The 26,138-nt window shown below is 46.0% G+C and overlaps 1 protein-coding gene across 1 annotated transcript in view; it reads left to right on the top strand.

Moving 5' to 3' along the window:
• Arsg (arylsulfatase G) overlaps positions 1-26,138 on the top strand; it is a 65,848-nt gene that overhangs the window by 32,813 nt on the left and 6,897 nt on the right. Inside the window, exons 8-10 of the mRNA XM_090349856.1 lie at positions 7,191-7,299; positions 15,299-15,419; positions 21,285-21,375. Of these exons, the coding sequence (XP_090205982.1) occupies positions 7,191-7,299; positions 15,299-15,419; positions 21,285-21,375 (321 nt within the window). The remainder of the gene's footprint in view (positions 1-7,190; positions 7,300-15,298; positions 15,420-21,284; positions 21,376-26,138) is intronic.

Raw genomic sequence — 26,138 nt, 5'->3', positions numbered from 1 at the left:
TTCTCCTGTCTTATGGGGTGGCATGCCCCACACCATTGGTGATGGAGAGGGTCAGATGGGATCTCGTGTGGGACTTAGCTGGTGCGTGATCTTTGCTCATAACTCCCATGAGACTCAGCTTCTTCATTCCTAGCCAAAAAAGAATGTCCCACTCCAAGGGAAGAGAGTTGGAAAATACCCTTACAATGTAAGACAATCTAAATAACGTATAGCCAATATGAAGAATGTTCTGCGCATCTGCCTTGAGAAACTGTTCTGAATAGATGAGTAGATTGCAGGCTGTCTTCTTGTCATATCGTGTATTGGGGGCAGGGCTTTCTGAGCATCCTTGTGGCTTGATACAATATCTTTGAGGCTCACTACTTGAATTTGTGATTGGCATCAGGGCTGGGTTTTCCTGTCTCTGTCTCTCTCTCTCTGTCTCTCTGTCTCTGTCTCTGTCTCTCTCTCTGTCTCTCTCTCTCTCTCTCTTTCTCTCTCTCTCTCTCTCTCTCTCTCTCTTTCTCTCTCTCTCTCTCTCGTCAGACTTTGTGTGTAGGGTAGCTGTGTGGGGTAAAGATTCCTTCTTCCTCGTGAATGCTCATCAGCTTGCTGTCACCTGCTTGCTGTCACCTGCTTCTATGGGGCATTCTGGGAAGCTGGGCAGAACCCCATGTGCATCAGGAGAATGGGTCCCTCTGGACCACCTGCTCTTCCTCACCCCAGTTCCTCCTCAGCGGGGGTTCCTCCCATACCCCACCACGAAGGGAGCCAGGCTCTGGAGCAGATGAAAGAGAAAAGACAGTTCATGTTTTCGCAACAGAGCAGGACAAACAGTACTAACAGCCCTGTTCCTTTCCCCTAAAGCCAGCCTGCTACGTCAGGCCACGTGCTCTGTCTTGTCCTGCTCCCAGGGTCCTGCCATTACCACCCCTCCCAACCCTCTCCCCTCTCCCCCCTCCCCCGGCTCATCTTCCCTTTCCTTTCCTGGCCAGGCCACCTGCTCAGCTGATGGGATGAGACAGCGTCTCCTGGAGCAATCTGCCCACCCCTACTGGAGCGAGGATGCTCCACTTGGCTTGGCATGTTCCCTGTTGGGTTGAGAAGAAACCAGAACTAGGGGATACAGGGGTGGGGGTGGAGAGGAGGCTGTAGGGGAAGGGAGAGCAGAGCTGCTCTGCCTCCCTCCAGAGGAAACAGATCCATCTGTAAGTCCCTGCCTACTCAGGAGATCTGGCTCCCAGAAACTGTCCCTTCCTTCTCCCTCCCAGACCCTTTCCTAGCAGGGACTGAGCTGACATGGTTCTTACTTCCCATACAACAGATTGCTGCTCTTTCTGTCTGGAAAATCGCTCCTCACTTTATTCGAACAGCAGAAATTTTCCTTCCTGTCCCCTGGTGATGAGGAAACATTCCGTTGAATTTGGCCCCTGCATTTCTGGGCGACCTCGGTTGTCTGTAATTCACTGCTATCAGGTGGTTGTGTAACCTTTCCACTGGGAGATAGCTCAGATTCCAGAACCTGCTGTCCAGTGGGGTGGTGGGGGGAGCAAGGGCTCAGATGGGAAAGGTCAAGGGTGCTACATGTGTGGTGACCAAGGCAGGAGTGAAAGACATGGATCCTGACTAGAGTGAAACCTGAGTGCCTCATGGTTCCAGGAAACTCATATACTATGAGCATCCTTGGCAAGGGCATGTACTTGTATTTAGAAATGTCTTGATGCTGTAGAAGGTTCTCAGAGAAGGCTTCCCTACAGGAGTCACAGGTGTTAATGTCCTTGGAGGAGAGGCAGGGAATAGAAAGGAATGTGTGTTCACTTGTGCCAGGGGTTGGCAGTTCTAGGAATCCAAATTATTGCATATAACTAGAAGGCATATCAAACTTTCCTGGCAAGTCTATGGATTGTGTTCTTGTATACCTGGTGGCCAGTTGAGTTTGTTTTGTTTTGTTTGTTTTTCCAGTCTTGGGGCTTTACCTCAGGACCTAGGTCCCTTGTTCAAGGCTACTTACTTACTTGTAAAACTGCTTGCTGTCTCAGCTCCACTTGGAGCCTTTCCAGTGCTGGCTTCAATCCACCATCCTCAGATCTCAGCCTCCTGAGTAGCTAGGATAACTGGTTTGAGCCACCACACCCTGCTTTCTTTGTTTGAGAGAAAGTTTGCATATCTTACTCTTGTGATAAGCATTATGTAGAAAATGCTTGCTTTGAACTTCTTATGAGGAGCTGAGTAACTATTCCCACAAGAGATAAGTACAATTGTTCTTTCCTGCCCCCACCCCCAATCAGTGATGAAGGAATGAATTTTGCCCAAGGCCTTAGGCCTAGACAATAGAAATTAGAGCTCTAAAAAAAAGGTGTCTCCTTTATCCAGTTCAGATTTCAAAATCTCTTTGTCCTCAGACTCCAGGTATTGGGATCATCTAGAGTATAGAGCCTTACCCTAGACTTATGAAGTTAATTAGGCTTTTTTAGGCATAAAATCCAATAATCTATATTTTCCTCTTTTTTTTTGTGCCAGTTCTGGGGCATGAACTCAGGGCCTGGGTGCTGTCCCTGAGTCTTTTTGCTCAAGGTTAGTGCTCTACCACTTGAGCCACAGCATCCCCTTTCAGCTTTTTCTGGGTCTTGGAGATAAAAGAGTCTCTATGGCCTTTTCTGCCAGGGCTGGCTTCCAACCTTATCCTCAGAATTTAGCCTCCTGAATAGCTAAGATTGCACCAGTTCCTGGGTTAGAATAGAAGTTTAACATGGTAAAATCTCACCCAATGATTCTCTTGTCTGGAGAATCTGTACATCTCCAACTGAGCCATTCTGTACTAACCAAGTGAGACATGGCGTTGGGTCCTCCCCAAGAAAGGTTGCTGTTCCTAAGCGTGGGCAGTGGGGTGCTCTGGTTGCCCTGCCCCTGTCAGGATGCCTCACAAAATGTCACTCATGGCCAAAGCCAAGGAAGAACAAGTAAGCAAATTCATGAATCATGGATCTGTTTCGATTTTTTGTTGCTGAGACCAAATAGTTGTTGCTTTAAGTAAGAGATGCTGCTTTAATTAGAGTCATAACTTCACCACAGATGTATTGAAATGCATTCTCCTGGCCATAAGACCAAGCTATTCCTCGTGGAAAGCCAAATGCAACTCTCACTTTTAATGTACTGGTATCATGGATCAAAGTATTAAGGCTAGACTAGCAAATAGCTTTCCAAATCAAAAAGTGAATTGGAGTTTACTGTATTGTGCCAGGCGCCATTTATAATGCATATAGAAAAAAGTATAGAGGTGTGGGCAGTTGAAAGCCTGTGATTAAAAAGCACACAGCTACATTTAGCTTTGGAATGCTCTCTGACTGTGTTTTCTGATCTTGAGCTCTGCTCTAAACATATGGGAAGGCTTTATAGGGTATTGAGGTCCAGGCCTCATTCCAAGCCAATTAAATCATGAACCTGTAGGAAAATTATTTTGGCATGGGCACTATTAAAACAAACAAAAAACCAAAACCCTCTCCACTCATGAGTTTATCTTGTATTCAGGATGGGAAATATTGCCCTAAATGGTCTGTGAGGCTGAAGGTGTTGGCAGTGTAGTTAGACTTGGATTCAAATCCAGGCTGCACCACTTGCTAACTATGTGACCTTGGGTAAGCTACTTCTTCTCAGCTTTTGTTTGTTTCTTACCTCTTCTCAGCTTTGGTTTGTTTCTTACCTCTTCTCAGTTTTGGTTTGTTTCTTCATCTGAAAAAACCTTAGCTGGAAAGTTTGCCTTATGGATGCACTGAAATAATACCAGGAAACACTTAACATACTTAGGAATACTTGGTACTCGGTAAGGGTTCAAATAATAGGTGGTGCCGCTCATTACTATGATGTTGAACTTGTACTAAGTTTCGATGGGTGAGGAAGTGTCATTGGAGAGTACTGGGGACTGGAAAAGCTCTTCTGGAGTTCTGCTTTTGCTGGTGCAGATAAACCACAAGAAACCCAGTTTAGCCCAGGAAAACACTGCTGCTAAATGTATTCTACACCTCTAGAGGTTCCCAGGGGGACTCTAGTTAGACTTTCTGTCTCTACCAGTGCCAGTGGGGAAATGGGTTTGGAAAAGAATAGTGTCTGTGCTGTGGGTGATCAATCCATATTTATGATTGTCACATGTAGGCCCTTCTCCCCTTTCGTTTTTCTAGTACTGAGGATTGAAACCTGGGACCTCAAGCATGTTAGGCAAGTGCTCCAGCTGTGCCTCCAGCTCTTTCGTTTAGTTTGAAACACAGTCTCTTTACCTTATGTCCAGGGTTGGCCTGGAACTCATGATGGTCTTGCTCTGCCTCCCAAGTGGCTGTGATTATGGTGCAACTCTTAAGCTTGGATAGCTAAATTCCTTTTGATCATTCAGGTCTGTGGGTCTGTATCATTTGTGTGGCTGGACTATATAAATGTGTCTTTCTGGGCTTTTTTTTTTTTTTTTTTTGCCAGTCCTGGGCTTGATCTCAGGGCCTGAGCACTGTCCTTGGACTTTCTCAAGGCTAGCACTTTACCACTTGAGTCTCAGCACCACTTCTGGCTTTTTTTCTATGTATGTGGTCTTCGTGCATGCTAGGCAAAGCACTCTACCACTAGGCCAAACTCCCAGCCCCCTTTCTGGGCTTTTTGGCGGGTAATGAGGCTGATAACCACATTTTGAATTTAGAACCTTGCCTTCGATAGGCACTCTACTACTTGAGCTAAACCTCTGTCCCTTTTTGGCTTTAGCTATTTTGCAGATAGAGTCTCACATTTCTTGCCTTGGGCCAGCCTCAAACAGAGGTCCTTCTATTTAGACCTCTGATATAAGTGAGGTTATAGACAGGCCCCAACACACCTGGCTTATCCTTGAAGTAAGATTCCACTAATAGTTTCCCCTAGGGCTGGCCTCTCACCTCTGTCTTCCTATTTCCTTTTGTGTCTGCTGTTAAAATTAGAACTCAAGAATAATCACCAGCCCCAAGTGGTCACACTGAGTGTCCCCTCTTAGAGGGTCTATTTCTCTTCCTCTTAGTTTTTTTTCTAATTTATTGTATTTTACTGTCGGGGTGATGTATAGAGGGGTAAGTTACATTCATCAAGTAGTGGGTACATTACTTCTTGAACACTGATACCCCTTCCCATGTTTTTCTTCCACTTTCCCTTGCCCCCTTCCACTTCATTGCCACACGCATATTTAATAAGTGGCTGAGCTCCACCCCACCCCTTCAGCTCTGAACTTCCATTGAAAAAGACAAACACATCGACATATTTTCCTCTGAAAAAAAAAAACATTGGGAAGGTCAGTCATCTGCAAAATGTCCGCAAAGAAGGTCATGGCCAACAAGCAGAATCCATAGTGAGGAAGACTCATTAACAAGTTTATTAATTCAGAGATAGGTTACCCTTCTGGAAACATTCAGGAGACAGAGACCTGACTGCTGTGTCACAGAACAGAGTAAATGCTTGCTTCTCCAAGCAGAAGCTTTGGCCTTTTCTTACATCTGGACTCAAAGGTTAAGCAAATCTGTTTGAATGTCATGTACCATAGATGGGCACATAAACAAGCCTCATCTTTTTGCCTACCCATACCCAAAGCTTCTACACAGATGTCCTTCCTGGGGCTTGGACTGAATCCCAGAGGCCCAGCACGCGTGGATTCACACTCTTTCCTTTCGTTTTTGTTTTTGTTTTTGTTGGTCTTTGGTCTTAAGCAGAACCATAAATCATGCATGTCGGAGCCACGTGGAAATGCGTATATATTCAGGGCAGTGCTGCCTGTTCTGTTTCACATGCATGGGTGTTCAGCAGAAGGGCTGTATTTTCAGAGACATGGCTCTTGAGGAAAAGAGTACATTTGAGAAACGTTGGAGGGAATCAAAGATCTCCATCCTCTGTCTGCAGAGCGTCCACGTGCTTCTCCAGTGCCACGCCCTCAAACATAAACAGATCGTAGGCTTAGCCTGGGGATTGTTTTGGGTTGTGTTTCTTTCCTCCGTACTTGGGGGACTTCCAGAGCTGGTCAAGAGAAGGTCCCAAGAATGCTAAGCATTTCCGGTGTTAGGAATAGCAACGTTTCTGCCTGTGGCTGTGTAGTCCAGACGGAAGAAGCCTTCATCTTGGTCCCTTTTATCCCCACCCATCATGGCTTTTATTCTTCACACCAGCCAACCATGGGGAGGTCACATGACCACAGCATGTGGGAGCCACACACTTTGCCTTGGAAAGGCTTTTGACACGAGAACTGTGTGGAATCCTGGCCTCTGTCTCTAGGATGAGGGTGGGGTGTGTGGGGGTGTATGAAGATGGTCACGGTTAATTCAGCACGATTCAGATTCAGATGTTTCCAGAAAACATGACCTCATCTTTCAGCCCTCTGGCTATCATTGTACTAGAGGTCACTTTTGACTTCATGCTTATAAAAATAATCTCTCAAATTGCCTATGTGGAAATTCATAGATTGCACATAGATTATTCTTACCCTTCCCACAAAAGAAAAGAGATGGGCTAGTACAGACTGTATCTTGTTTTGTTTCTGTGCTGGTCCTGGGGCTTGAACTTAGGGCCTGGGCACTGTGTCTCTGAGCTTCATTTGCTCAAGGATAGCAATCTACCACTTGAACCACAGCACCACTTCCAGCTTTTTGGTGGTTGACTGGAGATAAGAGTCTCATGGATTGTCTGACTATCAGAACCACTTACTAATTCAGAGAAAAGCAAAAGAAAGCCATAAAACCCATGTGAGATTGGTTGGTCATTGTGTAGATGATCCTCTTCGCAAATAATTATAGTTTTTCATTTTAATTAGATAGTCTCATTATAATCAGCAGGAAGACAAATTGATTTATTCATGCAAGAGTTATTAAGTACCTACTATGCCTTGGGGTCTTGTGACTGATGAAATCACATGGACGCAGAGACCCAGGAGAAAGATGGTCACAAATCAACAAGACCATTTCATGGGGACTGTGTTATAGAGAAAATCAAATGACATGATTCAACCAAGGGCTGGGAGACTTTTGCTTGTAAGTCCAGGAAAATCAAAGCTTGTATTGAAAGATATTAGCTAGCTGGAGAGAAAGAGCTGATTGGGAAGACAAAGCCATTTCTTTGTGGGATTATTGGAAACTCTAAGAGAGATTATTCTCCCAGAGACTAGCTGTTAGCTGAAAAGAAGCTTCTAGTGATTGCTGTCTATCAACTACTGCCTCCTCTCACAGGGGGAAGTCCAACCAAGCAGACCACCTGGGAAGGTGGCCACCGGGTCCCAGCACTGGCTTACTGGCCTGGCCATGTCCCAGCCAATGTCACCAGCATGGCTCTGTTAAGGTATGAAACCCAAATGGCCTTGAGATGTGAAGGAGGTTTAGAACCCTAACAATGGTGAATATTGGGTAGCTAGAAACATTAGGAAGTTCATTTGGCCAGCTGCCTTGACTAAGTATACCAGATACTTCCAACACTCTATGGATTTGCCCATGGGCAATGTGCTTAATTAAAGGGGTGTGCCATGGGATTCAGACTTTCCCCAGGGACAATCTCCAGCAAAGAGGGGATGAGGTGGGGTTCACAGCCTTGGGTCTTAGTGATATGTGAGGCCTCTGGGCCTGGATCCAGCCATCAGCCAGTGGAGAGCAGAGGTCATAAAACCCTAATTATACTGCCTGTGGATGTTAGGGTAGGGGTCAGCACATCATTGGAGTGCTGAGGACCACCTGACCGGGAGTTAAGGACCAGTAGTCTCAGGGATTAATCCTTCCAATGGCCTTGCACCATGGGGCTTCTTGAGTGATGCAGGTCCTTGGGGACTAATCAGAAGGGACCTGGCTGTGTGCTGTTATCTGATGCAGGCTGATATTCAGAGCCAGTTTCTTGCCAGGGAACCTAACTGTGCTGTTTCTGTGTGAAGGCCATGCCATCCCAATTAGGGAGCTGTGACTTATAGAGAGATGTCTTACCAATCTAAATGGGTACTTCCCCTCTTCTTTGTGCTCCCCAACAAGGGGTGGGTGTGCTCCCTAGAATCCAGCACTTTTGTATACACTCACAGGTGGAAACTGGTGAAGACCCAATTCCTAGTTCCCAGGAGAGGGAAGCAAAGGTCACTGGCGCTCTCCAGCATCTCCAGGCCCAGGACAAGAAAGGGTCAACAGCCCTGGCGTAAGAGTAGCAGGTGTATAGACACGGTCCAGCAGCAGCCTGTGGGGCTGCAGGAACTTGCGTGGGCCCTCTGCTATCAGGAGTCAGCATGCTGTCAGCGGGTGCTGGCAGGTGGAACAACAATCTCACAGCCTGAAACCTGTGATGTCAGGCTTACTGGAATAAAGGCCAGGAAAGGAGAGAGAGAGAGAGAGAGAGAGAGAGAGAGAGAGGGAGGGAGGGAGGGAGGGAGGGAGGGAGGGAGGGAGGGAGAGAGAGAGAGAGAGAGAGAGAGAGAGAGAGAGAGAGAGAGAGAGAGAGAGAGAGAGAGAGAGAGAGAAAGAGTAGATCTTGGGGCTTGAACTCAGGGCTTGGATGCTGTCCCTGAGTTTTCTTTGAAAACTATCCCTCTACCACGAAAGCCATAGCTCTGCTTCTGGACTTTGGGTGCTTAATTAGAGATAAGGGTCTCACAGACTTTCCTGGCCTGGCTGGCTTTGAACCATGATCCTCAGATCAGTCTTCTGAGGAGCTAGGATGACAGGTGTGAGCCACCAGCTGCTTTAGGTATAGTCCCAGCAATTATCAAAGGGAGCTGAGAGTGCATAGGCTGGGCTGCACATGCACAAATACCTCCACAGCCTCTCCAGTGATATCACTGACACTCAAATGGCAACTTCTCACTGGGGAGTAGTGTGGGCCTTACCGTTAACCTCACCATGGGCACTTACTGTTGATGTCAGCATTACCCTAAGAATGCCTGGCCTCATTGATAAGTGAAGGCATAACTGAGGAAAGAGAAAGATTGGGGACAAAAGAAATGAATTTTTAAGCTGGCCACAGTGGCTCACACCTGTAATCCTAGCTACTCAGGAGGCTGAGATCTGAGGGTCATGATATAAAGCCAGCCTGGTCACTAAAGTCCATGAGACTCCTATCTCCAATTAACCACCAGAAAACTGGAAGTAGGGCTGTGGCTCAAGGGTAGGGCAGTAGCCTTGGGCTGAAGAGCTCAGGGACAGTGCCCGTGCCCAGAGTTCAAGCCCCAAGACCGACTCCCACCCCCCCCAAAAAAGATGTGAATTATTGAAATGTAATAGGCCACACCAGCCCTTTTTGAGCTATTTTAGCTGTTAAATTAACAGATTAATTAATTTAGCACACTATTTTTGTGCTTTATTTTTTTCTGGTCCTGGGTCTATGTGCTGTCCATGAGCTTTTCGTGCTCAAGACTAGTGCTCTACCATTTGAGCCACAGCTCAGTTTTTTAATTTACTGGCGATGAGAGTCTCACAAACTTTCCTACCTAAACTGGCTTTGAACCATGATCCTCTTGAGTAGCTAAGATTATAGACGTGAACCCCAGTGCCTAGCTCTATTTTAAGTTTTCACTCTGTTTGCTTCCATATGTGGACATCCTTCCTGCTCATTCTGATGCAGTTTCTAATTGCCCTATTTTTTCTTTCTTTTTACAAAATCTCCCTCCAACGCAGGCTCCAAGGAGAATGAGAGTGTGTGGATTATATTCAAGGAAGCAGGGCTGGAGGCACGATTCAAGTGGTACAGCACCTACCTAGTAGGCATGAAATCTTGAGTTAAAAAAAAATTGTCCATATTCAAGGAACTGGTACATCCTGTTTTGTGGAGCCTAGGGCTTATCATCTGTTCTAGAACTTTATTCCTCAGAGGGCAGAGACCTTGTTCCAAGTCATAAATAACTTCCTTAAGGCCAAAGCCCCTTAAATCTACTACTATAAATCCACAAATACAGAAAGGGAAAAGAGTCTGTTGGGGGGGCCTTATGTGTTCCACCAGTGATATCCAGTGCTGGCCTCATGCTTGGATGATATAATGAGATTAAAGAAAGGGCTTGTACCTCACCCATCTCCAAAGCTCAGGGACACAGAAGCCATCCTTTAACTAATATTGATTGCTGAATTCAACTCTAGTGTCAGGCATGGTTCCAGGGACAGGGTTGGGGGGGGGGTGAGGGAGGAGGAAAGTTCTCGATGTGGAGCAATGTAGTTGTGGGAGGACAGGTCTTTGGCAAGCAGGTGGCAGAAAAGGCTCCAACTTCAGAGCAAAATTCCTTGGTATTATCCAGTTTGTGGGGGCCTTTAGTACTTTTAGGGCATCTGAAGATAGCCTCAGAGGAGCTCAGGGGTTATCTGCCTTCTTGGTTAAATGTCAGCTTTAGGTACTTTACCAGCATGATGGCTTCAAGTCCTTTATGCCATTCTGGTCACTTCTACTTGTCCCAATTGTCAGAAATGGGAGCTGGGTCGGGGGGGGGGGGGGGCAGGGCGGGGTTCACTGCTCAGGCACAGAGCAGACTTGACTTGCTTGCCAAGGCTGAAAGAATTCCACCAAGAAAGTGTTCATAGCCCAGTGCCAGTGGCTCAGGCCTGTAATCCTAGCTATTCTGGAGGCTGAGATCTGAGGATCGTGGTTCAAAGCCAGCCCAGGCACCAAAGTCCATGAGACTCTTATCTCTAATTAACCCCCAGAAAACTGGAAATGGCACTGTGGCTCAAGTGGTAGAGCACTAGCCTTGAGCTGAAGAACTTAGGGACAGCACCCAGGCTGAGAGTTCAAGCCCCAATGACCGCCAAAAAAAAAAAAAAAGTTCACAGCCAGTATTCACTTGTCCCCTGGAGAGGGGAAGGGGACTTCCTGGTGATATTTGCTTGTCACAAATGGTTGGGGAAGAGGTCCGGCATGCCATTAAACACCTCTATACACAGAGAACTGCTTCTCCTGGACCCCAATCAGGCCTAGGAACAATTCCCACTCCACTGGAGCGGGACTAGCTTTCTTGGACTCTGGGCAGAGTAAAGGAAGTCTAAGTTCTGTCCTAATGTAAGTTCTTCCAGTCCCCTAGTCCTTCTCTGACCCCCTTATCTCCTCTTACTTCCCACCCTCAGGACATATCTACCTTTCCCCCAGAAAAGTGACCCTTAGCTCCTTGGACATCACCTCTCTTGTCTTGTTTAGCATCCCAGAACATCTATCATGGCACCCCTATTTCCATCCATCTGTGGCTTATTGTTCCAGACCCAGCCAGTGGCAGGGAGCCCCATTTTGGCACCCTAGACCCTTGAAGCCCAGTAGGCAGAACCATGCCCCTCTGCACTTCCCTCATCCCACTGTATTCCTGGTTCCTAGTGGGGCATGCTAGTGCAAACCTGCACTCTTGGCTACTTGGGAGACAGAGACAGGAGGATTGGTTAAGCCCCGGAATCTGAGCCCAGATTTGGCATCTTTGCAAGATCCAGTTTCAAAGACAAACAAACAAACACAGACCCCTAAACCATCAAGACACAAGCATGTACATTTCCTAGAAACAACTGTTAGATCTTGGGCTGATCGGAAAATGAAGGAAAAAGAAAATATTTTCATAAGAGTGGTGGCATTTGCAAAGATGTCAACCTGCTGGTTCTAAGGATGGGATGGCCTTTACGCCATCCCAGGCCCCTCCTTTCAGGAGCAGGCTGCTAGCTGCCCTTCTCAGAACCAGGCTTGCTTCTCTATTATGCCTAGGAAACAGTGCCAAGGCTCTTTAGATTTTTAAGGGCCTGCATAGCTCTATTTATTCACTTATTTATTTATTCAGTGCTGTATTAGGGCTTGAAAGTAGGGCCTGGGTGCTGTCTCTTAACTTTTTTACTCAAGGCTAGGGCTCTACCACTTGAGCCATAGCTATGCTTCCAACTTTTGGGTGGTTTGGAGATAAGAGTCTCCTGAATTTTCCTGCCCAAGCTGTCTTCGAACCACAATACTCAGATTGGGTACCTGGCTAATTTCTTTTCTTTTTATTTTTTTGTTTTATTCAGTCATGGGGCTTGAACTCTGGGCCTACTGTTCTACCACTTGAGCCATAGCGCCACTTTCCAGTTTTCTGGCATTTAACTGGAGAGAAGAGTCTCATTTACTTTTTGTGTCCAGGCTAGCTTTGAACCACGATCCTCAGATCTCAGTCTCCTGAGTAGCTAGGATTTATAGGCATGAGCCATCAGTCTGTGCCCAGCCTAATTTCTTTTTTTTTTTTAATTCCAAGGAAAGTCCCAAACTTTTAGGTTGAATAAAATAGCTTAGTATATGTTTTATATATGTATATATATATATGTATGTAATACATATTTATCTTGACATCAGTGCATGCAGTTGTAAAGCACCATTATTTGGGGGTAGTACTGAGGTTCTAACTTGAGGATTTGTGTTTGCTAGACCAAGTGCTTTACCACTTCAGCCAAAACTCCCACCTTTTCTACCTTTAGGTGATTTTTCAGATGCAGTCTTGTGGTCCCCCGGACCACTACCCAGGACTTTGGCCCTATATCCTCCTACCTGTGTTTCTGAAATAGCTGGAATTGCAGATTTGAGTCACCAGGCCCAGCTTTTTGGTTGAGATAGATAGGGATCTTTCTAACTTTTTGACTGGGTTGGCCTCTAATTGAGATCCTCAGGATCTCTGCCTTCTGAGTAGCTGGAGTGACAGGAGTGAGTCATTTCTCCCAGCAACAAAATGCATCATTTCTAATCTTGTTGTAAATGGAAGAGGCCCTGTAAGCAGAAGCACCCACCCACTTCCCACAAGAGTCAACATAGGATACTATCAAAAGTCAAGTATAGAAATAAACAACTTAAAAATGCAGGTTTGGGGTTCCTGCTCAGTTTTGTTTGTTTTCTTTCTCCAAGGTTGCAAAGACTTCCAAGATCCGTTTCTTCCATGAGGTATGAGGTTTGAGGTTTGGAATAGCTGAGGTAGGCTTTGTAAAATGGGGCTGCATTCTCCAGGTTCACCTGCAGGCCGAGGGCCCAGCCCTGGGACTGTATCAGACAGAGCTGTGTGTAATGAAGGTTCAGCTCCAAGCCAGACTGGGCATGCTCCTTCTGTGGGGAAGAAAGATCTTTGGACAGTCTGAGCCTGCCAACACTGCTGCACTGGCTGAGTAGTGAGTCACCAGACCTGTTGAAGTTTTCTTGTGGGCGAAGGCTTTCTTTGTTCTCTGGTTGAACTAGTTACCTCAGTGCCTGCTGCCAGACTAAGACGTGAGGATTCATAAACTTTCATACTAGGGCTCTATAATTACAATGCTAAGTTTCATGGGAGAAGGGAGTAGGGGGAAAGGATAGGAAAAGGGAAGCCTACAAAATATTACACAACCTCCATGCAGATTCAGTTTTTCTCATTCACCCATCTGTGACACTTCAAGAAAGTTCACAAATCATATAGGACCGAATGTGAACCCAACACTGGTAGCTCATGCTTCTAATCCTAGCTTCCCAGGAGACTGAGATCTAAGGATCAAGGTTTGAAGCAGGAAAGTTTGTGAGACTCCTGTCTCAGTTAACCAGCCGAAAGCCAAAAGTGAACTGTGGACACAAATAGTTGAGTACCAGCCTTAAGTAAAAAAGCTAAGGAATAGCTCCCAGGGCCTGGGGCCCCCACCTCTGGTCTCTCTGTCTCTCTTTCTCTCAAAATACCAATAAAAAGCCCTAATGTAAATTGCGATTTTCTTGCTCACTGATTTGGCCCATTTTGAAATCTGATCTCCCTGAGGGGTGCAATTTAGAGAACCCTTGAATAAACATGCCCAAACCATGTCAGCCCATTCACACTGCGGTAGAGTCTTTTCTGCATCTCAACTTAGAGCAGGAATCTTTGGACAGGTTTCCAGACTCTTCCAGACCCTATGCTTGCCTTAACGCCTGTAGGGTGCCAGTTCTTAGAGTGTGTTTTTCTAGAGATAAGCCCCCCTTGACTGTGAAAGCTGCAGGCCAGCAGAAACCAGAGTAGCACAGTGCCCAGAGAAACTGGGTGGACAGTTGTGGCAGAGCCCTGGTGGGAGGAAAGAGGTGGGCAGATAGGACAGGAGATAGTAGAGGCATGGCGGGTCCTTTAAACAGATCAAGTCCACGACCTCAGGTGGGGATAGTGGAGAGATGAGGCCACTGAGCCTGCTCATACTGAGCCTGAATCCTGCTGCTAGGCCCAACCTCTGGTGCCCAGGACCTCTTCCCTTGGGGAAGCTCATCCACCAAGTCTCAGTGACTGAGTTGGCCTGGCTTCCAGGTAATCAGCTCCTTTGAAAGGTTGGCCACTCTGTTCTTACTAGAGATTGTGTTTTGTTTTCCCTGAGGTGAGCACAGTGAGGTGGGGGGGGCACATTCCAGTACACCTTGTGACCCAAAGAAAGCCCATTAACAAAGTCCCACCAGAAGGTGAACAATGGCTGTCTATGCGTTCTGGACTGTTTGTTCTTTTCCATGTCTCTGGATGTTCAATTTTTTTAAAAAACCGCAAGCATTTGCTGTTTTTCAGTGAGCCAAATGCACTAGAATAATGGCAGTGGGATACTTCACACATAATAGTTAAAATGTCACATATTGTGACCAACGAGTAAACATTTATGAGACTGGGAACTGGGCAATGCAACACACAGGGAGTACTTTCTTGTTGGACTCCTAAAGCCAATGGCTGTGGCCAAATTGGGGGCAGGTAGATCCCCAAGTTCTTAGGTTCATGATGTGTCCCTGTGAATACGTTACAACGTCTGTTTAGACATCCATTAGACATCCGCTAAGCCCTTTCGGAGTGCCCACCTGTGTGCTTTACCCACACAACCACCTACAAGATGGTGCTGTTATTAAAACACTTTCTTTATGGAAGAAGAAACTGAGACACTGAGAAGTCAGACAGGTGGTGGAGCTGGGATTTCAGCCCAGGCAGCACCGGTTACAGAGCTTGGATGCTGAGCCACCATGTCATTCTGTCTCTTGTACCTTCAAGAAGTCAAGGTAGGCTGGGAGTTTGGCCTAGTGGTAGAGTGCTTGCCTAGCATGCACGAAGACCCGGGTTCGATTCCTCGGTACCACATATGTAGCAAAAAGCCAGAAGTGGTGCTGTGGTTCAAGTGGTAGAGCCCTAGCCTTGAGAAAACCCAGGGACAGTGCTCAAACCCTGAGCCTAAGCCCAGGACTGGAAAAAAAAAAAAAAGAAAACAACAAGAAGTCAAGGTAGAACCTAAAAAGGAAAAGCAGGTGTGGGTCATAGAGGGCAGGGACAACGAGGATTTGCTCTGGGCTGGTTTGGTTCAGGTTGGTTTTGATGACATAAGAAGGAAGAGTTGAAAGAGCTGGCATCAACTGTGCCTTGGTGTTGTTTTATTTATTTATTTTTTTGTAGCGTGTTGGACATTTTCCCTACAGCAGTAGCCCTGGCAGGGGCCAGCTTACCCCAAGACCGACACTTTGATGGACTGGATGTCTCTGAAGTACTGCTGGGCAGGTCACAGAAGGGACATAGGGTAAGTGGGAGAAGGCTGTGCCCGCACCAGGGCTCTGCAGGAGGCTGGGCTGTGTCTCAGCTCTGAGCCTGTGCATGAATACCACACCCTCAGAAGATGCTTGCACATGGACAGTTCAAACCCATACCGGAAACCCTGAGGGTTGAATCCTTTGAGATGAAGCTCTCTTCACCTCCCCACTGCCATAAATCAGCTTTGCCAATCCAGATTATAATGCACAACTTGGCATAGGGTAGAGGTAGGTAGGTTGGATGTTCATTCTCTTTAATAGGTTACTTACCTGCATGTTTTCAATTTCCTGATACAACTTAGGCCTCCAGGATGCTTTTGGTGCATGAGATCTCTGACCAGAGTCTGTGACTTGTTTATTGTGGGGAAACAGAAAGAGAAGCCTCTCAAGGGCAAGGATCCCATCTGTGAGTTCACCTTCAGGTTCTCAGTGTAGTGCCTGCATCCAGCTAGCACTTCGCTAGAGTGGATGAATGAATGAATGAATGAATGAATGAATGAATGGAGTGAATGAACCAGTGATAGCCCTCTTGGATGAAGATCAGGGCCAGCCAGTTCATATAGCCCTAGACTTCCCTCAGGAGTTTCCAGCACATGCTCTGCAGCCCATTCTTGCCAGTTATGGGGCTTGAACTCAGGGCCTGCGCACTATCCTTGGACTTTCTCAAGGCTAGAGCTCTACCATTTGAGCCACAGTACTACTTCAGGCTTTTTTCTATGTATGTGGTACCGAGGAATTGAACCTGGGTCTTTGTGCATACTAGGCAAGACTCTACCCCTAGGCCAAACTCCCGGCCCTCTGCAGCCCATTCTTAACCAAGACCCCCCACTCCACCCCACCATGGCTTTAGGCATTTGCTGCTGGAGTCCTCAGTGGCAGGCAGGACGTCTCAGTCCTTGTGACCCTTCCCTGTTGTTCCTACGTGCTTTCCTTTCCCTGAGAGGAAGAGGAAGTGGGAGGAGGGATGGAGGCTGGAGAAACTCAGAGGCTCACCACTTGGGGATCCACACTTCAAAGGGTCTATTTCTGTCTCGGAGGGTCACATGGAAGTAAGTGACTCAGCTGTGCTCAAGTGCCCTGTGCCTGGTGACGATTGAGGCTGCTTTTCACGCCCAGCCTCTCCCCAGCCAATCCAAAGATGGCTCTTCCACACATCTGCACACCAGAAGGATTTCTTAGGGGTTAACAGCTTTGGTCAGAAAGGTTCTCTGAAGCTCTTTTATGGCCCTCCAGAAAGTCTGTCCCTGCAGAATGGCAGGTCTTCCTAGGTTCCCCCTCCTCCCCCCCCCCCCCCCCGCCCACCAAACACTGCTTCTTCTAAGCAGCTTGAAACAGGAAAATGGTTTCCGCTGTAGGCTGGAAGTCAACAGTGTGTATGTGTGACCCTGGGGGGGTGGGTACGGGGAGATTATGTAAGAACGACGTCAGGGAGAGGTGCTCCTGACTGTTCTGACTGTTTATTGCCATGGCTACTCTCAGGATAATTGTTGTCACCAGGAAGGGCTTGAAGGACTGTGGTCTTCTTGATGCTGGCTGACCACTCTGGATTCCAGCCCTTGTGCATGTGCGCACTTCCCTTCCCAGATTCAGGAGCAGACAGCTTTGCCCAGACCTGCAGGGGCCCAGCCCAGGGGGTAAGCCCAGGAACCAGCCAGGAGAAGTGATTATCCGTCCAGGCTTCATGGGAGAACCTGGGATGGGCCATAACTCATGTGTTTGCTTCTTGACTCTGCCTCATGGCACAGACTTGGAGGACAGTATGTAGCTGCTAGCTCAGAGGTTTGGTTCTGTCTTCTCTAGTCAGTCTGTGAACTAAATGCTCTTCAATCTGAAATAGCTCCAGGAAAGCCAGTAGACAAAAGTGAATGACTTCATATACCTATGTCTCTATCAATGTCTATATGTATTTTTTAATGTAGGTAATTTGTATTTGCCCTCAGACATGTCCTGAGCTTACAAGTATTCTAGTATTGGAATTATAATTTTCGACCCTTGATCCAAATTCTCCATATTCTGTGTGAGGCCCTGCCAGCTTCCCTTCCTCCCCCACACCCTGCCCCACCCCACCACCCATATGCCTGATAAAGAGACAGGATGGAGGACAGAGACAGAAGATAATTATTATATGGCACAGGAATCCATGGATGACAGATCTACAACCCATCCTAGGGCTCTGTAGGGAAAGATACGGCATAGGTTTAAGTAGACAACGGTTAGGTGGGATGGGGGTAGACAGTCACAAGTAGTTGATGGAGTGGTGTACGGCAGTTGACCCCTTATTGTCTCCGGATTGATCAGGTATGACCATCTCACAGTATGAGTCACTGATGCCTGGCAGGTAGTCTGGCCTCTGGTTACGACCGCTCAAGGTGTCACTTTACCATTTGAACCATGCCTCCACTTTCAGTTTTGTTCTGCTTTTTCTTTTTTTTTTGGCTGGGTTAAGTGGAGATAAGAATCACTGCGATTCTTTTTTGCTTGGGCTGTTTTTTGTTTTTGTTTTTGGTCATGGGACTTGAACTCTGGGCCTATGTGCTGTCCCTAAGCTCTTCAGCTCAAGGCTATCACTCTACCAATTGAGCCACAGCACCATTTCTGGTATTCTGGTGGTTAATTGGAGACAAGAGTCTCATGAACTTTGGTGCGTGGGCTGACTTTGAACCGAGATCCTCAGATCTCAGCCCCCTGAGTAGCTAGGATTACAGTCGTGAGCCACCAGCACCTGGCTGTTTGGGCTGGTGTTTAACCTCAATCCTCAGATCTTAGCCTCCTGAATAGCTAGGGTCACAGGTGTAAGCCACCAGTGCTAAGGAAAAAGCATTTTTTTTTGCCAGTCCTGGGGCTTGGACTCAGGGCCTGAGCACTATCCTTGGGCTTTCTCAAGGCTAGAGCTCTACCACTTGAGCCACAGCACCACTTCTGGCTTTTATTATGTATATGGTACCGAGGAATCAAACCTGGGTCTTTGTGCATGCTAGGCAAGCACTCTACCACTAAGCCAAACTCCTGGTTGGAAAAAAGCAACTTTTTTTTTTTGCCAGTCCTGGGCTTGGGCTCAGGGCCTGAGCACTGTCCTTAGACTTTCTCAAGGCTTAGAATCTACCGCTTGAGCCTCAGCACCACTTCCAGCTTTTTTTTTCTATGTATGTGGTACCGAGGAATCGAACCCGGGTCTTCGTGCATGCTAGGCAAGCACTCTACCACTAGGCCAAACTCCCGGCCACGAAAAAAGCAACTTTTAAACAACCTGTTATCATACAGGTTGATGTAGAAAACCATTCCAGTTTCTAGAAGCTCAAAGTTTCCTTTACATGGTCAGCTCAAAACAAGATGCAAATGCTACCTAGCAGTGGGGTCCTTCCCTCTTCACAGAGTGTAGAGAGGAGGTGAAAAGAGGAGTTTCTCACAGCCACACACCCACAGCCATTTCCCAGGGTGTGGGCTGAGAGCTTTAATGGAACAGTGGGATAACATTTTTTATGCCTATTGTCCCATGACCCACTTCATCCCCCTCCAGAGACATCATGTCTGTGACATTCAAATCCCATGGCAGCCAATATCTTGCTGCATATGCAACCTTTTGATCCTGATCTCAACAGACCAGATGGGCAAGTAAGGGCATTGGGTTTGGGGCTGGATACCGCCCCCCCCACATCTGAGCACTGGGGAGGGAAAGAGTCCATAGCCTAGAATCCAATGTTCTGCTTTGTGTTCTCCCGACTCCCACAGGGAAGCTGGAGGTAAAAACATCACCATCCATCAAGTTTTATCTATCATGACCAGGTCTAAAGACTATTCACCAAAGGAAGCTTTTCCTAACAGCCCTGAGCCTGCCCAGCTCCAGCCACTCAGGGACTCCTGTGTCTCCTAAAGTATTTGGCCATAGCCATGAGGCTATATGAGGAGGGCACTGAAGCCAGGTGTTCATTCTCTGGACTACCCATGGCTTCTCTTAGGGGGGCCCCTAGCGGTCAAAGACTTCACCCAACATGATGGGAAAAGATTGACAGTATCATCTTCCCGCTTTGGAGATTCAGATCTGTGCATTTCTTCTGATGGAGCCTGCCCCCAGAGGCTGTTATGTAGAACCATCTTACAGGACCCAATGCATATACATATACTCTATATTATACATAAGCGTACTACATTATATATATACATATATACATACATATATATGTGTGTGTGTGTGTATATATATATATATATATATATATGTACACTAAAGGTACAAGAAAGAAAGGCAGCCAAGAAGGGGAAGGGTCCAGAAGTTTGCCAAAGACAAAGTCATCTTTGCAATGTGGCCCAAGCATGGGGAGAGGAAATCTCTTCAGCTGCAATTCCTGTGGACACTTGCCAACCTTCTTCCTATGTTGATGTAAACAAGACAGCCATCACCAGTCTGCTCAAAGGGGAAAAATAAATATAAATTTCTGAGCACCAGCTACCCCACAGTGTTGCATCCTGTTGGATTTGGGGGGAAGTCTTTCCTGTGGTTCCAGAGATAACCTAGGTTCTGAATAAGGCAGCCCCACCCTGGGGAGTGAGGCCCAAGGTTTGAAGTCCACCCTGATTCCCATATTCTGGGGGTTTGGGCACATCCCAGCTTTGTTGCCAGTAAGTGATCCAAGTCTCCCCCCCACCCACCCCCCATGTCTCAAGGAAACAAAGCCCAGCCCTGCAGTGAGAGGTGGGGCCTTGGATGGGGATGGAAGAAGTGAAGTGTGTCAGTTCTGGCTGCTTTTCCTGTTTGGAGGGAGCCTGATATGGGGATTTGCAAGGTTGACATGGGAAACAGCAGGTTGAGGGGGACAGTGGTGGGGAGGGCACCCTGGGCGGCATTGTCTCAGGGCTCTGAAACTTGGTGGGGTGGGGGCAGCTGTTTACTGCTCCGACAGATGTTTCTCATTTTTTTTCTCCCTCAAGTCCCATGGAAACTTTGAATCACGTAAGTGCCTTTCCAGCGATCTATACGGTCATGATTCATTCATACCAGGGCAGTCTCATGCTTCCAGCTCAAACTCACTGACCTACCAAGGATGCTGTGCTTTATTTCCTACCAGATCCTTCCCTTGGGAACTGTGAATTAGGTGTTTCCGTTCTTGCGGGTAATTCTTTCATGTAGGGCTGGGTGAAGAAAGATTTCCTCAGCACAAGTGCAGTCAGACTGAGTCATAGGCATGCGTGCCTGTGTGTATGCTGGCCAGACAGAGGCTGGAGAGGTAATGTGTGTGCGTGCCCGTGTGTGTGTGTGTGTGTGTGTGTGCCCTTAGCATGAGGGAAGCCTTGGGTTCCATCTCCATCACTGCAGAATAACTGCAGTCCCAGAGATAAGGCTGTGTTCATTGCCAGAGGAATGGAGCACCTCTTAATGCCACCCAGTGGAGACTTGGGAAATCCACTTGAGGCTGAAGGAGTCCCTGGAGATATGTGTAAACCATGGTTGTATGCAGGCTCCTTTCTGTACTTCGGGGACTCAGGTGGCTGTGGCCGATGAGGAGGCTTTGCCAGTAGCTTTATTTGAAGCTCTACAGTGGCCATCTCAAAAACAAAAGTTTCTTAAAAAAAAATGTGAACAAATAATTGAATCATTTTGTCCCCAGCCCTGTGAATTACAAAGCAGGTACTGGGCCTGGAAGTTTGATCTATGTACTCAAGTGACTCTGGGCTCAGAGTGGCAACCCACACCTCTTAAGCAACTAATTTCACAGAGGAGTTGGCTTGGGTGGACACAGATTTATTTGACAAGGAGTACTTAGGGATCAGGACAGAGGATTTGGAGTACAGAGCAATTATTTATTTGGGGTGCATCTGCTGTGGTTTTCTTATGCACATATCCTATTGGCCTTTGTCAGGTGCTGTTCCATCCCAACAGTGGGGCGGCTGGGGCCTATGGAGACCTGCAGACAGTCCGCCTGGAACAGTACAAGGCATTCTACATCACAGGTGAGTGGGAAAGGGAGCCTTGCTGGCACATGTGCACTGGGTCTCTGGGTGTGGCTGCCCTTCTCTGAGATGCACAAAGCCGCAGCACAGTGCTGGCTCCAAACCCAGGCCCATGGACCAGTGCAAAAACAAGGCCTTCCTATAGCAAGCCAGGAGCTCTGGGCTTCTGCACTGTTCCTTCTCACCTGGAGAGAAATGGGTTTTCCGTCCTTGTTAGGCTTTAAATGCCAGTTTAGCTGTTTATCAAATGGAAGCCAAGAGACATTTTACAGTGTAATTTACTTGACAAGAAATACTTTAGTTTCTACCTGGCCACATTTTTTCTTCTTTTTAGGTACACTGACAGGTCTCTTTACAGCTACCACTGGAGCCATACCGTCCAGTTCCATCCCCACCCCCTAATTCCCCCCCCCCCCTTTTAAGCTCTTAGTTGTTTTTATGGTAGCATCTTGCATCCCCCCTCCCCCCAGGCCAACTTTGGACAGTGATCTTCATACTTATGCCTTCTGTAGAGCTGGGAACACACTATGCCAGGTTTGTTTGCTGAGGTGGAGTCTTGTTCATTTTCTGTCTCTGGTGGTTTTGCCCAAATCTCTAACTCCTAAATAGCTTGGGTTGCAGGTGTGGCCATTGTGCCCAGCCCAGTGCTTTGTCTTAAATGAATATTTTAGAAATATTGGATCTGGATGATTCTAGTATTTCTTGCTGCCAAAAGAATTCCAATTCTGTCCTGGCTACATTTACCTGCCAAAACCTAGTTTGCCAATGAGGCCCCTCTTCCTTGGCCTCCATATCAAAATTCCTCTCATCTTTTAGGGCCCTCAAACCAAATGCTGTTGTCATCTTCTTTGGGGGACACAATTTAGAGAAGTTCAATACGTGTCATGTTCTGCCCTAGGTAGCAGTCATTGACATTTGTGCTCTTTCTTTCTCTTTCTTTCTTTCTTCCCTTCTTTCCCTCCTTTCTTTCCTCCCTCCCCCCCCTTCTTTCTGTCTGTCTGTCTGTCTTTTCTGTGTGTGCTGCTTCTGGGGCTTAAACTGAGGGCCTGGACACTGTCTCTTAGCCTTTTGTACTCAAGGCTAATGCATTGCCACTTTGAGCCACAGCTCCATTTCTGACTCTTTGGTAGTTAATTGGAGGTAAGTCTCATGGACTTTCCTGAATGGCCTAGCTTTGAACCACTGTGCTCAGATCTCAGTCTCCTGAGTAGCTAGGATTAAAGGTACACAGCACTCGACTCTGTTGCTTTTTTGTTTTTCTTTGTGGGTCCTGGGGCTTGATCTCTGGGGCTGGGCATTGTCCCTGAACTCTTCAGCTCAAGGTTACTGCCCTACCCCTTTAGCCACAGTGCCACTTCCCTTCTTTTAAGTCTAAATTTAAGACTCTAGACTGAGGATGGAGCTCAGTGATAGAGCAATTGCCAACATAAGCAAGGCTCTGATTTACATCTTTAGTATTGGGAAATGAAAAAAAATCTAAACTCTGAAGTACTTAGGCATTTTGGTCTTTATTGTTTTAAAGTGATTAGCCTAGTTGTGCCCTCAGTATAAACCCTAACATTTTTTTTCATGAATGAATGAAAAACAAAAAGAAAAAACAGAGAGAAAAAAATCTAGGACTTCATGCAAATTCCAGTTTGATTTAGTTATTTAATGTTGCAGATTTCAAAGTATTATATAATAACAAACAAAATTTCTTTGCCCTGAGTATAAATAAGTGATCCCAAACGAAAATGTGGTGTAAAAACAAGTCCTTTGAGTTCATATCTCAGGGGATTATTAAAAATGTCAGAAGAATCTTTGATTGTCCTAAAACCTAAAACAAAACAGTCAGCTATTTGCTATGGTTTCAGATGAAACATCTGAGATTAGAGTCCTTACATTACACTATCTCAGAGGTATGGGAGCTCCAGGCTGAGTTAATTTCAGATGTTATAACCCTGCCAGCAAGTCTACAATATTGGACTCATAAACATTACTGTGAAGTCATAGGACGTTTAAAAGAAATCTCGATCAGACAGAATTACAATACCCACAGGAGGCCTGTTCTACCAGAGAGCTGCCCACTTTCCAGGAGAGCCAGGGTGGGGAATGCTGAGCTCTTACCACTCTCATGAAAACTGTGAATAGGGTAAAACTCAGAGAAGTCCTGATTTCCCTCCTCCTTTCTTAAATTTGCATGCTAATGACATAAAACTGCTTTTGGATGAGCCCAATGAATTGGCATCTATCTCCTGCATTAGGTTAGAGAATGGTATGTTCTTCTGTGATGAAGATAGGATGTTATGATTGTGAACTCCTGGTTTATGACCTTATAAAGATAGCTGGTCTGGTTTAGCTAAGGTCCATTATTGTTTTTCCTTTTTCTGTTTGTTTTTGAGAAGATTAAGGCACATTTTACACACAGGGAAAGGCACAGTTCTAAATGTCCTTGAATATATAGGTTCTATCTAATGTTGTGAATTATTGCTACAGATACAGTGCCCCCCTTGACAAAGGCTTGTGTATTGAAGGTTTGGTCCCTGGTACAATCAGTGTTCAGAGGTGGGGCTTCTGGGAGATTACTGGCTGTGAAGATGTTCACCTCCTCAGTGCATGTATCTCTTTGTTGAGTTTATAGCTGAATGACTATTGGAAAGGAAGGGACTAGTTAGAAGAAAGGGGTCACTGAGTGTGTGCCTTTTAAAGAGTATATCTTTCTCTTTTTCTTCCTGCCTGCCATGAGGTGAATAGCAACTTTCCACCATGATGTTTCAGCCTTGCCTGGGGCCTAAGTGCAGAAGGCAGCCACCATAGACTGAAGCTCATACCTCGACCAACCAATCTCAACCTTTCTTAAGTTGTTTAACCTAAGTATTTTTTATCACAGTGATAGAAAGCTAAAACATTTTCATTGACTGATTTTTTTTTCATTTAGTAAGGTCACTTTACATTCCTGGCTTGAACACTGACGAAGTATGACTTTTTCTCTGAACCTCCTTGGGTTAGAGGAGCTATGATTTTGTTTCTAGTTTTTCTTTTATGTAGCACTAGTGTCAAGGTTTGGCATTAGAGTTTTGCTGGCCTCCTAAAGTGAGTTTGGAAGACTTCCTTTTGTACTTTGGTTTTCTGCAAGGAGTTTTTGTAATGTTGGTATTAATTTTGTTAGGTTTGATTGAATTCATCCATGAAACTACTGGAAAACTGCAGTGGTATAAAGATTTTGCTCATGTGTTTTCTTCACACGTTTTTGTTGTTTTAGGTTAATTTTTGTGTGTGGGATTAAAGATCCAATTTCATTCTTTCACATGTTGAAATCCAGTTTTTCTAGCATCAAGTGAATGCTTTCAGCACCATTGTCAAAAAATATTTGATCATAACTGGGCCCTCGGTGACTCACATCTATAACTCTAGCTAGTGAGGAGGCTGAGACTTGAGGATCAAAATCTACCAAAACTAATTATCCAAGAAAACTAGAAGTGGTACTCAAGGCTAGTTTTCTACTTGTTGAAGCCACAATTCCAATTCTCGTTTTCTGGTGGTTCACTGAAGGCAAGAGTGTCAAGTCTCACATACTTTCCTGCCTGGGCTAGTTTTGAACCCAGATCCTCAGATCTCAGCCTCTTGAGTAGCTAGGATTATATGCATGAGCCAGCCACCAGTGTCCAGCTCGGTTTTATATTTCTTTGTGAATTAGTCTTGGTAGATTTCGTATTTTTAGTCATTTAAACATTCCATATATGTTATCTGATTTGTTGGTATTCATAGAACTTGTTTATAGTTCTTTTTGTTTTCTTTAAATCATTGTTATGTCCCTCCCTTCATTTCTGATTTTAGTAATTTGAGTCTTCTACTTTTGTTAGTTTGTGTGTCTGAAGGCTTATCCGTTGTGTCTTTTCAAAGAACCAACTTTTGGGACCAGGAGTTTAGCCTAGTGGTAGAGTGCTTGCCTAGCATGCACGAAGACCCAGATTTGATTCCTCAGTACCACATACATAGAAAAGCCAGAAGTGGTGCTGTGACTCAGGTGTGACGCTGGCCTTGAAGAATGTCCAAGGACAGTGGCTGGCAACAACAACAACTATGGTGTCATTGATTTCTCTGTTGTTTTTATTTCCTGTCATCTATCGCTACTCTGTTCTTGATTACTTCTTCCCACTACTACTTTGGGTCTAGTTTGTTCTTTTTCTTCTTCTTTGAATTGAAGAGTTAGGTTGTTTTGAGATCTTTCTCATCTTATTTTATTTTATTTTAGTCCTTTGTGTGGCTTGAACTCAGGGCCTGGGTGCTGTGCTGTCCCTAAGCTTCTCTGTGCTCAAGGTTTAGCACTCTCGCTCTTGAACTACAGTACCACTTCTGGTTTTTTGAGTGGTTAAGCCAGTGCCCAGCTATCTTTATTTTTTTTTTCTGAGATGGGGTTTCACTGTGTTGCTCAGGGATTTAATCAATCCCCCTGTCTCAACCTCCCAAGTCCCTGGAACTGCAAGGACACTGCAAGCACTGGGATCTCTCTCTCTCTCTCTCTCTCTCTCTCTCTCTCTCTCTCTCTCTCTCTCTCTCTCTCTCTCTCTCTCTCTCTCTGTCTCTCTCTCTCTCTCTCTCTCTGCTCACTTCCCCTTACTCACTTCCTTCTCAGCTCTCTCTATAGCTAGTTCAAGCTGGTCTTGACCTCATTATTCTCCTACCCCCGTCTTCCAAGTAGGAGAATTACAGGTGTACATCATCAGACCTGGCCTTATTTTTCAATGTCAGAATTTGAAGATCTCTCAGGTTTTATCATGTTG

This window comes from Megascapheus bottae, chromosome 17 (genome assembly GCF_031878675.1).
Source record: "Megascapheus bottae isolate mThoBot1 chromosome 17, mThoBot2.hap1, whole genome shotgun sequence".
NCBI classification, from domain to species: domain Eukaryota; kingdom Metazoa; phylum Chordata; class Mammalia; order Rodentia; family Geomyidae; genus Megascapheus; species Megascapheus bottae.
Note: the sequence above shows the minus strand (reverse complement) of the source record. Positions and strands in the feature narration are given on the sequence as shown.